Raw genomic sequence first — 12,372 nt, forward strand, 5'->3', positions numbered from 1 at the left:
TCTGCCTGCACTCTCCAGACCACAGCCCCATGTGGACCCAATTCTCCGTGGGTACATCTATACCAACCCAAACTCAGTTCATCATTGGCTGTACACAAAACCACATTTCTGAAGATGAGGCAAGCTACTGGGTAGAGGCTCTCAGATCAGGGGTGCCATAAAAGCCCAACGCTGTATCTGACAAACTCTCTTCTTTCTAAAGGTGGGCCTAATCCAGAGCCAAACAGATGTTCTGGCTGAGCAGATTAAAATGTCTTCGGAGCCAGGCATGGTGATGCACGCCTTTAATCCCAGCACGTAGGAGACAGGAGGTAGGCAGATCTTGGTGAGTTCAAAGCTAGCCTGGTCTGCATAGCAATTTCCAAGACAGATAGTGCTACAGAGAGAGACCATGTCTCAGAAAGCCAAAACTGAGGAGCTGGAGAGATTGCTCAGCAGCTGAGAGCACTGGCTGTTCTTAAAGAAAACCAGGGTTTAGTTCCCAGCACCCACACAGCAGCTCACACCTGTCTGTGGCATCAGGTCTAGATGATCTGATGCCCTCTTATGGCCTCTAGGTATTAGACAGGCATGTGGTCTAAGCAAAACACACACACACAGAAAGCAACATTCAAAGATAATAATAAAAAGATGAAACCTCTTCTGAGCTAGTCATTACTTTTTATTAAAATAGCATTGAATTTTTTGAAATAGAAAAAAGGATTAAGCAATAAATGAAGCTGGTCTTCTTACAAGAAAAGCACACTCACTCCTAAAGGCATTAACCGAGAGGAGGGGCGAGTTAAAACTGCACTCTTCTAAGAACACTAGCTTGGCAGAAACCCAAGATCAAACATTTTAATTCAAGTGAAAATGACTCTCACACAGTTTTGTTTTTAAGTGTCATTTGGGGAAATTTGGCACCTATGGAGAACACAGAATATGCAAGAGCCTGAAATTACTGTGACAGCACCTTCTATCTGGAACTCTAGAACTTTCTCAGCTAAGCAGTGGAGAGTCTGTGGAGTCTTCAGAAAGCAGAGAGGCCAGGGGCACAGCATACTCTCTTCCTTTCAGAGAAAGTCAGCATTTTTCTTTTCTGAAACAGAGTTTCATCTGCCCCATACTCAAATTTACTATATAGTCAAGGATGATCATGAACTTCTGATCTTTCTGTCTCTAGTTCCCAAGGGTTGGGATTACAGGTGTATGCCACCATACCCTGTGTATGCAGTACTGAGGATCAAACCCAGGCCTTGATACAAGCTAGGAAAGCATTCTGACAAGTGAGCCACACCCCAAGCCCTTCAATCTCCTAACTTCCCTTCGCCCCTGAGCTGGGCACGGAACCCAGGACATGGTGCTTGCTAGGCAAGTGCTCTTCCACTGAACTCAATCTTCCCCTCAAAAACTTTCTAATGCTGCCCACCCCAAATTTTTTTCCTGTAAACTCAGACCACAAAATTCCAGTTAAAATTACATCTGTAACCCAATGAGCTTTTGATTCCTCATGAATAAGTTCACAGGAGAAACAGAAAGGCAATCCTAAGACAAGAAGTGATACAGGGAAGAAAAAAAAAATCTGCTCAGGCATCCACGGAGAAAAGCCAACAAACTGTGCTGGTTTTTTAGGGTAAGGATGGCAGAGCACAAGATACCTGAGTAATATACCGGTGCTCAGAGTATCCATGAGCCAGGACCACCAAAAGCAGCCTCATCTGCCACATCTCAACTCCCTGTCTCATGCCGCTCCGGGTCCAGTGCTGACCAAGGTGTTCTGACTGCTCCTGGACCCACCTTTGCCTCCAGCCCAGTCAGTAGGATTGCTCTATCCTTGAGGAATCTATTTTTCCAAAGCAGAAGTGCCTTTTCACATGAGTTTATCAAGAAAGGGCTCAATCCCTAACAATGTGCTTGTTTCCAGTGAGCAGCTACTGGAGACTTAATAGGCTCCTGGCAGGCACTTCGTCAGTCTTCAGGCTCCTTACCTATTGTGTTCACCCAGGGCTGGACCATGGAAACCAGCATTCCAAACAGTCCAGCTACTGCTGGGCATGGCCACGCCAGAGGTGGACCAAAGGAGGACCAAATAAAGGCATTGAGAGGTCCAGGCAACACCAGGTCAACCCTGTGACCAGCATGGTGTAAGTCAGTGGCTCACAGCAATCAAGCCTGCACCTTAAATGCCAGCACAACCTGTCAATCCTTCCTAACATCTCCGAACACTCACAAGTATTCAAACAGAAGTGTCTACAATACCAGCACGGAACAACCTTGCAGTTGCAAAAGTGAGGAAGGTCTTCTCAGGGCAGGCTTTCATCATGCAACCCCCGAGAGTTTAAGACAATAATGCAGAATCTATACATCAAGGGATTACCTAGAGGCCCGCAGGCAACACCCTCAGCTGTTCTTCGGACAGAAGCTGGAGGAACTCCCAGGACTATATCTGGGCTCTATACTCCAAAGGGCATGGAAAAGCAGGGTGGTTCAGAGTGAAAAAGCTTACAGATCCTTGAACTCTTGAATATTAATATTGCTTAGCCCTCTGGATCAACAAATTTCTTGAAGTCCAACACCACCAAAGTATCTAGAAATCAGGTATCTTTCCTACAAAAGATTCCATGAAGCTGCTTCTTTCTGAAAGTAAACTGACTCAACTATCCTCTTCTGTACAAGGAACACAACTTAGGAAGGGGTAGGGCCAGGCCTCAGGTGACAGCAGCTTCCCAGTGTACATAAGACTGTAATTTTGCTTTCCCCTCCTTTGTTTCTTGTTAGTTAACATAGCCATATGGACTGAGGTCATAATCACAGACAAAGACCAATGGGAAAGAGTCCTAGCGGCAAAGAGCCTGGGGCTGAAGGGAGCCCCACACAGTTTGCCAGGTAAGGGCCCAACACCCCACACTGTTATCACCTCAGAGAAACTAGCACATCCCTATAGTGCCAATTAGATGCACCCCTCCCAAGTTTGCCTCAACACCTTCCTGCTTTTATTCACGTGGCCTTTAGCCTCAGAGATATCTTCAGTACTAAGATTCTTTTTTAGGCCATTGAGATGAAATTAATCCTCTTCCTCTCCCAAAAGAACAATTTAAACTGTCAAAGTCATTTTTATTATTATTTTATCATCATCATCATCATCATCATCATCATTATTTTAGTACAGCTACACAGTCTGATGCCTCAAGACCAAACGCATGTAATCCTCAAGCTACTTCTCAGAAGCTTTATTTCAGAAATTAAACAACCAACTCTACCAGCCAATGATGCCCACTGATTCAAAGGTGATACCGAGACAAGAAAGCCTCTGTGATTCAAAGGAGCAGGCAATGAGCGGCTACAGCACTGACACAAAAACTTCCCTACACTTGTTTATTTTCCTGGTTCACGAAGAATATAAAACTCATGAACAAAGCCAAGTCCTCCAGAGCACACTTTGGTGTGCAACGGCGTCACTGTGTTCAAAGCTCAAACTGACTTCCCGGTTTGCAAAATAAAAATCTAGTTACACTGGCACCGCAAACAACCACACACCCCAATCCCACAGAGGTACACAAGGAGGAACGGAGAATAACGGCAACACCAAATGCTACCCATGGATCTCCTAGACACATGCACACAGCAACACCAGAGCATTGCTCCTGAAGTTTGGAAGTTTGTGACAGGAAGACAAAATGTTCCCAGGATCATCTCTGCTGGGTACCTGGGGTATGTATCCCACAAGAAACAGCCGAGCTCCAAGTCCCTGCTTCAGATAGATCTGCTTATGGGGTCAGCATCCTTCCTGGACACAGAGCTTCTGAGTCCCATGGCCCAGGCATATCTGTGTTTCTTTTCCAGAAATACAGATAAAGTTTCTTGTCTTGATCCACAGTATCCTCCTCCCCTAATGCCTTTTCTGTCTAACACACAACATGCCCATGAGAATCTCAGAAATGCAGGAAGGGCAGAGAAAGAGGAGGAACACAGAGCCCAGGCAGACGGGAGAAGAAAGCCTTGTCCTTCAGAACAGTTTAAAAAGACATCCCCCCCAACCTGCTTTTTCTGCACAGAGAGCCTTCTTAGAAATCCTCTCTGCTCTAGCCCTCCCCTCTCTGTCCAAGGGGAAAAGCTAAGCCCTGGGTATCTGCCTTTGTCAGCAAAAGAACATAACATTGACTTACCTTTCCCCACAGCTATTGTCTGTCCTCTTTCAAAATGACATCACGGAAAGCAATCATGAAATTTACATGGGGGGGTATGGGGGGAGGACGGGGGAGGGGAAGGCAGCTGCCTCCCTCACTGCAGTCACGTGTGGGGAAGCCTGTGTGTGGGTTTCAATTAAATATCTTCTCCCCTCAGTGTGCGAACTCCTAAGCCAGCTAAAGGCGATGTCTCATTTACTTAATGACCGCTCTCATTAGCAGCGGTGGCACGGGCTGGCGGAGGAGGCTCCTTTGTAAATACGCTACCCATGAACCCTTGGGGCTCCAATATATCTGTTTACTCTCTGAGGTGAAATAAATTTACAGTATAACATCAGAAAGATGGATCTGCCAAATTGAAGGTGAGAGGTGCTCCAGACCAGTAGATTTCCTGTTTACTATTCTTAGCCTCACCAATAGGATGTGTCCATGTCTGCCTAAATAGATCTACAATCAATATATAACATGGTTGGGTTTTCTCAAATGTAAAACACACAAAAGAGCAAGAAGCATTATGCCAACCATGCTCACTCCCCTCTTCGTTCTCTGCCAGTGGTTCAGTCCAATAATTCCTAATAGCAGCGACCGGAATGACAGATGCCCTGGGTTAGCATGGCTCTGGCGAAAGTGCTTTACAGTGTTTATTGGTGGTTAGGAATACAACCTCCCATCATAAAGAATAGATTGCAGAATTTATTTCTCAAATAAACTAAGAGTGTTTTATGGGCTCATCTGCATATGGAAGTACCAGAAATTTAGGTGGAATTTTTTTCATGAATGATACTTAAGGCCAAAGATTAAAGCAGTAAAGTATACACAAAAGGAGCAGAGCAGAAAAGATATTTTTTCTGTTGTTGCACTTTCCATTTTTGTTTTAATGTTTTAGTACTAAAGGTCTCCCAAAACATACTAAGAAACCCTTAAACACTGTTATCCTAACCCTAAAAACATAAATTCGCTGTCTGCAAGGAGCTATCCCAAAACACCAAGAAGAGAAGTCTCTGGAACACACATTCTAGGAATGCAATCTGCCTGTCGACTTTCTAATCCGCCAATTCTCATGTTTTTCTCACACTCGCAGCACTTCACACGGGAACAAGCTCAAGAGAAACCCAGGGTACTCTTGTTTGTTCCCCCAAAACTCTTCTTCACACTGACAAATCAGAATTGGAAACTGCACTGAGAAACACACACACACACACACACACACACACAAAAGAAAAAAACCCCGAAAACTGGATAAGACGTTGAGCAGACAACACTGCCACGGCTAGAAAACAGAACATGCACAGCTCAAAGGTTATTTCAGGTTTTAATAAATACAAATATATATATAATTTCCTGGCAAGTTGTGGAGAATCACAATGCCTGCTTGATTATCATAGACAGGCTTGGGCCACCAGAAATATGAGTAAGTATGTTAGCTTATTCAAGGAGAGCAGGTTGTGAAGGACCTTAGGGAATGTTAGCAGAAGCCTCTCTTTCATGAACAATTATTTCTAACACATAGTTCTCTCTACGTGTATACATAAATGGAGACTCTTCGCTCCAACAAGCAAGTAAGCATGCTATTTCTTACACATACAAGTAAAATAAAATGCATACAGGGCATTTATTTAGATCAAGCAAAAATGAAACAAATGCAAGCCTGCAGTGGTCAAACAAGATGAAATATTAATTAGCCCAGGGAGAACATTTGAGACTCCTACAGTGATTGCCCACCATTTTCCTATTCTTTTGAGAACTCGTATCCATTAGCATAAAAGGACACATTCAGCTGAGAGCACTCCTGAAAATCCACCTCTATCTCCTCTGAACAAGCTGTCAGAGCTGGATACTTTATATCCCGAACCTTTGGCATTCAGAAATTCTATTAAAGTCTTATCGGCAGAATGCAGGCTCAGGATGGCACTGTGTGCCATTGTTCCAAGGAAAGGTGGGATGGAAGGGAGAGCCTGTGCTGAATTAACCTTACTAGCCAGCAGCATTGAAGACTCCAGGAAGCCCATTTTATTCAGATTCATGATAATCAAACTTAAGAAATAACACAAAACAGAGAAGACAAAGGGAGAAGCCAGTATGTGCAGCAAAAAGTCCTCGAGGGGCATCATTATTTTCTGAGGGAATGGAAAGTGTTTTTGCACAAACCTCAGTTTGGCAGCATCTCTTATCCCTTTGAGCAGCCATAGGCTTCCAGAGTTTTAACTCAGTGGACTAGAATATGCTCCAGACGCTGCCTGGGGCTGCACTTTGAATATGCAAGGAAACGGCAAATCAGCAGCCAGGCAAAGCCCAGGACCGGCAGCCCAAGTGGTAACTTAAAGACGTGGAGGGTTTTCAAGTTAGTTTGAGGAGTAAAGGCTCAAGATCTTTGACAGTGTTGGGAGAGCAAAGCGGGGAGTCCCAGAAAAGAAGCAGAGTGGAGAATTTCTCCAGCAAGTCCTGGGTTTGATCACCTCCCTTAGACCCTGAAAGATGCTGAGCGAGAGCGGAGGACCGCCGCAGGCTGATCAGCACCCTGGACAGCGCTCCCCTCCCCCAACCCACGGAGCTGGCCTTTGTTCTCCACGCTCCAAAGCCCTCAACAAGCGCTAGGTTCGCAGTTGCCAGTACTCCTAGCAAGGCAAAGCGATTCCAAAAGTGTACTTCCATCTCAAACGGCTCCGGCTTGTGACAACGGCAAGGTATAATCTAAAACTTTTTTTTTTTTTTGCCTTACATGAGATAAAATTTTGTCAGCATTTTTAAAAATCATAAAACGTTTTTTGTTTTTTGTTTTTTTTTTTTTCCCAATAGTACACTGATCCTTTATTTCATACAAATCTGAAGGCAGATTTTGGGAAGACCTACAGGTAAACAACTTCTGTTGGGCTGGTGGGTCCTCAGACTTCTCATGGGAGGAAAAGGAGAGATTTGAAAAGCTAAGCTGTGACTGCTGCCGGCTCACTCGGAAAGTGCTTTGTGTGCGCTGGGAGAGCAGACTTAATTGTTGCTTAACTGGTAGGATCATTTCAAATAAGGTGTAATTACTTGTGCAAATCCACACACACAGGCATTCCAAGTGTCAGTTCATTTGCTTCATAAAAACTCTTTCAAGTAATTTTGTTCTAAACTTTCTGCATCTATAATTGGCACCACCTTCTCCAGTGACCAGCTGGGGGTGAGGTTTTCTTGTTTCCTTCTGAAAGCTTCCCGCAGATGGGCGCCTGCCTTAATGCTGCCGGCGACAATTAGGGCGTTGTGTGCGCAGCCGAGATGGTCAGCATTAATATTGTATAGAGCAGCTGAGGGCTGGGGGGCGCTGCCCCAGGCAGGCCCTGGCAGATGGAGCAAACAAAACCAGGAGCCACTTTACCCACACTCCAAGCTGACTTTGTGTGCTTGTCTCACACTCTCAAACATTTGGCAACCGGTTTATGAAACTCTCACGCACGCACGCACACTCACTTCGGCAACATGTGATTAGAATGTACCTAGCAGAAGGAGAAGGCACAAGAAGACCAAGATAGATGTCCCCCACTCGCACAAAGACACGAAAAGTCACAGTTCGCCACCACTTTCCCAGCCTCCTGGGTCAGGGGCTGCTAATATCTCTCCCTCATTTGGCCAGCCAGCAGACCGAAACAGAAACTAAGATACAAGAAGGCCCACTCACTACCCACCGTACACCCATTTCCAACCGCAGGTAAGCTGTGTGACTTTCGCAGGGTTCTGTGCTGTAGGCACTTTTGCGGAGAAGGACCCAGGAGGTCCCCAGGGTCCCTGGCTGGCATTCAAGAGGAGTGCATGTCTATCACTTTCTCAGCTGCCCAGAAAAGAGCGCTGAGCACTGACTGGCAGGGTCTCCTGGCAGAACTATGAACAGCCTAGGAAGGGGTGCAAGGGACGGGATGGTACGCACCCAGGAAGCTCCCGCACAGTGTCATCCTGGCCAGATGGATGAACCTCTTCTCTGGAGCCTGGATACAAGTCACTTCATGCTGGGAAAAGTTGCTGCACAAACTTCTATGGTCCCAGGACACTGGGAGCACAGACCACAACCAGCCAATCAAGACAGAGAACACATAATCACAAATTGATGCCGGCTGCCTGCCAATGAGGCGCCCTTCCACACACAATGGGCCTCAGGCCCAGACAATGGGCCCCGCCTGCACGGCCAGAGAAGGGGAGTAAGAGAGGCAAAAATAGCTCCTCCCCATGCTATAGACCAACAGTGAAGGAGGAGATGTGGCTAGAATTAGCTGTCAGAATAGATCAACCCTGCAGCCTGGTGGTAACAAAACTGCAAGCAGGAGGAGCAACAGACCCTTTCAGGGATGAATCCTATGTACAGGACAGATCACTGAGGCCCTTTGGAATAATCAACTTGGACACAATAGGTACTCTCTAGGCTCCCCCATACTGAGGAAGCAACTATCCAGGTAGACACCAGGGTGATAGCCCTAAGTTCTTCTATCCCGGCTTATGGCTAAGACCAATCTGGTCACTTCCATTTAGGGACAGTATCTATAATAACAGAGGCAGGGGGACTGTTCAGAGCTCTGGAAAAGGCATTTTCCAGAGCAGAACACTGAGCCTGCCCCTCACACCCTGGGACCTCAAAGTGAGGGGAAACAAGCAGGCGGTGGACAATCAGGAGCGGTCCAGGGAGGCAGGAAGTAATGATCTCACACAAGTTGGCAGATGCTCTAGGGGAAGAGCCAGGCTGCCAGGGTGTCTAGAGCACGAAGGTTAAAAAGGGGGGACCACATGGGATCTTAGGGTTTTTGAGTAGTGCCATGGGCTGAACAGGACAGAAATCTATGGCTTTCTATGGATGTCTCGATGCCCGTTAGTCACAGAGGTTTAACGACAGCCTGGGCATGGGGCAGGTAAGCTGTGTTGCTCAGAACACAGAGTAAGTGAGAAGTGCTAAAGCTTGTTGAAGTGCCATGAAAGAGAAGAGGAGAGATGGGGGCAGGAGAGGATAGAAAGCGTGGAGAAAGAAAGGGTAGGGAGGAAATCAGAATCAAGGAAGAAATGGGGACGAAGTGAGTAGAGAGAAAAGGAAGAAAATTGAGGTAATGGGTATGTTAGGCAAGAGAAAACATGAGGGTTGGAAACAGCGGGGGCAGGTGAAAATTGGGATACAGGAGAGTAGGGCAAGGGAGAAGACAGAAAATTGAGAGGTTAGGTAAAATGGGGGAGCAATAAGAAGTGGAAAAAGGGGGAAGTGGAGTTAAGGGTATGGGGAATAGGGAATGGACAGAGAAAGTAAAATGGGGAGGCAATAAGGAACAGGAGCAGCTGATGGTCAGAGGAAACTGGAGCAGAAGTGAAACTGTGAGAGGAGGAGAAAGTGGGGACAGGTACCGTGGTGGGCAGTCAGACCTCCTTATTTTGCCTGTCCCTAACTATGGTTGTATATTTTCTTAGATAAAGTGACCTTGAACAGGTTATCAATGTCTCTGTGGCTCAGTTTCCTTATGAATCAAAGGAAGGTCTGGGAACTATACAGGGCCAAGCTCCACTGCAAATAGCCACTGTCCCCTTTCCCCCTTCCCACCTTCAAGATTCCCTAACCCAGCAGCCCCTCCTGCACCATGATTCCCCATGCCTGAGTTACTGAGCCCCATTTGTTCCACCTGACTGGAACACGCACCCTGAAGTTGTAGACATTGAGAAGATTCTTCTGGAGTGCTGCTTCCTCTCATAGACCTCAGGCTGAAAACTGGGTCGAGTTTTGAACTGGCAAGACAAATCAGCCCTAACTCTGAAAGTTGAGTGTCTTAGGAGGTTCTTGATCAACTGCAGCTGGCTGCTGAAGGCAAGAGTTACTTGCCAACACCATGTCAGATCCCACTAGACAGCATGTACGCTGGACAGAGTTTAGGAGTGGTTTGTCCAGGTCACAGCCCTATGTTTAAAACACAGCTCTGGCTGTTGACAGCAGCCAGAACCCAACTTTACTCTGGATTCTGGCCAGCTGCAACACTGGCCTTCCCTGGGCTCTCAACCATAGGTAGGACCTACAGCTGACAAAGGGGAGGTCTCTGCCATCACCTATAATAGCTGCGTCTGACCAGCATGCAGGACTGGTCTTTGCTGGACCATCCTAAGCTCTAAAAGTGTTCTAAGGGTCTCTAATTAGGTATCCCTAGCGTAAACTTCATAGTCCCTCTGCTCTGTCACCTGGGCTCGGCTCGTCATCATGATCCAGAACCTAAGGACTCCCAGATCCTCTCCATAGCCATGGCCTAGGAGCCAAGATGTCTGCCATGCCTAAGTCTCAGCTTGATCTGCCTAAAGTCTCAGACTTCCAGAGCCAGGACTCCATCCACAAGTCAGCTAGCCTGCTGCTCTGAGGCAGGCAGGATAGAGAGCTATCCTGCAGGACTGACAGAGGCAAGGAAGGTCAACTGAGGGGCTGCCAGCCAGGGCTCTGAACATATTGGTCTGCAGTGCAGAGGCCACTTAGTGGAGATCCCAGTCAGTAGACCTCAAGCTTTCAAGGAACCCAAATTCAGGGTCTTAGGTCTATGAACAGCCAACAGCAGATTTTATAGCAGCCCAGGCCCAAGGCTAACCAATAGGAAGCACTGCTGGAAGGGAGGACAGAGAAGCCATAATTGATGCCACAGTAAGGGAGGAAGCATTTCCTTGTAGCATGAACTACTTCAATCAAACATCAGGAAGGATTGGAATCCATTTCAGAGGGAGAATTCCTTCCTGCCTACATCCCATGTGCCAAGCTAGAATAGGGTATAATGTAACTCAGAGTTACATGCAGCTAGAAGGAGCTCAACAAGGTATCCAGTTCAGCTGGTTTCAGACACCCAAGTGGCTGAGAAGAAGCTTGCTGGCCTAGGATACTGTGCTTACCCATAGGGGAAGAGAGAGATATTAACTAAACCCAGAAAGAGGGCAGGGGGACAGTTCAGTGGACTGTTCATTTGGGCTCAGAGCAAGGAGGCTAGGTGTGTGCTAAGAAGACTTGACCCTGGGTATGAGCAGACCCAAGGAAGGCAAACACAGTGCTCTTAAGTCCCCATGACTAACCACACTGAGGCTGGGAGAAAGAGACAGATATGCTCAAAATCAGACTACGGAACATAAGAGACAGCCCCCTACTCCTTGTCCCAAAAGCAGTGCCTTACCAGGACATGAAGAGAATAAACGGCAAAGAGCAACTGACATTGCTGGAAAGATGAGAGATGAACAGAGACAAGAGCCAAATTCACAGCCACGGCTGCAAGGGTGATGAATAAACAGATGACATGAACCAAGGAAGGAAGGGCAGAAGAAGACCTGGGGACAAAGGTCAAAACTAAGTGGACTCACGGACAGGGAAAACTATAAAGATGGAGAAAGAGGGGTGACGCTTTGAAGCAGACAGACGTGCAGCCTGACAACACATCCATAAGGACTTATCAGAAATCTACTCAAGAGCAGCAAGAAAAGTGAGCAGCTGCGGGGAGCCCCACTGACATTACCTTCCGCTCTTCGGGGGTCATACTGCCTCTCTGTGCATGTGCTCATGCACGCACACTCATGTGAGCTTAGAGCTGCCCTGCTCCAGGCTCTGTTTAAGTGGCTTTGGAATTGTGTTGCCAGAACAGATGGCCTCAGAGATAAAGCAGCCAGGCAGCCGGACAGAGAGCAAGCTGTGGGTGGTTGCCATGGCAAGCTGGGCTGGCTAAGTGTGCTTGTTAGCAAAGAGTGAGCCCCACAGAAGTCAGGACAAACGAACGCGTGGAGCAGAGGAGTACCTGAAGAACCCCTGAAGCCTGAGGTCTTGACAGTCGCAGGCTAAGATACAAGGGCAATCAAGCTGGCCAGGGCGGGAGATAGGCTAGCGTGTAGCTCAGTCCATAAAGTACCGGCCTCAGAAGCACAAACTCTTGGATTTGGTTCTCAGCTGGGTATCCCATAAAACTGGGTATGGTGGTGCACACTCGAAATCCAAGAACGAGAGATGCAGAAGCCGAAGGATCAGCAGTTCAAGTTCATCCTCAGCTATGCAGTTTGCCTTTTTGAGGCCACTCCCTGGTGACTAAGGATTGAAATATATGAGTATATGGGGGTCGTTCTTGTTTACCCCTAACTTTTTACTGATTCTTTGTGAGTCTCACACCGTGCACTCCAGTCCCACTCATCATCCTCCCCCCAACCCCCGCGCCAAAACAAAACCTCACAAACCAAAAAAAAAAAAAAAAAAAAAAAAAAA

General features: G+C 46.9%; 1 protein-coding gene across 2 annotated transcripts in view; it reads right to left on the reverse strand.

Annotated features, from left to right (window-relative positions):
* Myt1 (myelin transcription factor 1) overlaps positions 1 to 8,127 on the reverse strand; it is a 66,120-nt gene extending 57,993 nt beyond the window's left edge. For both annotated transcript variants that reach the window (XM_055596175.1, XM_055596174.1), the window contains exon 1: positions 8,068 to 8,127. In XM_055596175.1, the coding sequence (XP_055452150.1) occupies positions 8,068 to 8,092 (25 nt within the window). In that variant the 5' untranslated portion in view covers positions 8,093 to 8,127. The remainder of the gene's footprint in view (positions 1 to 8,067) is intronic.
* Between the last annotated feature and the right edge of the window lie 4,245 nt (positions 8,128 to 12,372).

Source organism: Psammomys obesus, unplaced genomic scaffold, assembly GCF_907164565.1.
Source record: "Psammomys obesus unplaced genomic scaffold, mPsaObe1.curated_primary_1811, whole genome shotgun sequence".
Classification (NCBI taxonomy): Eukaryota; Metazoa; Chordata; class Mammalia; order Rodentia; family Muridae; genus Psammomys; species Psammomys obesus.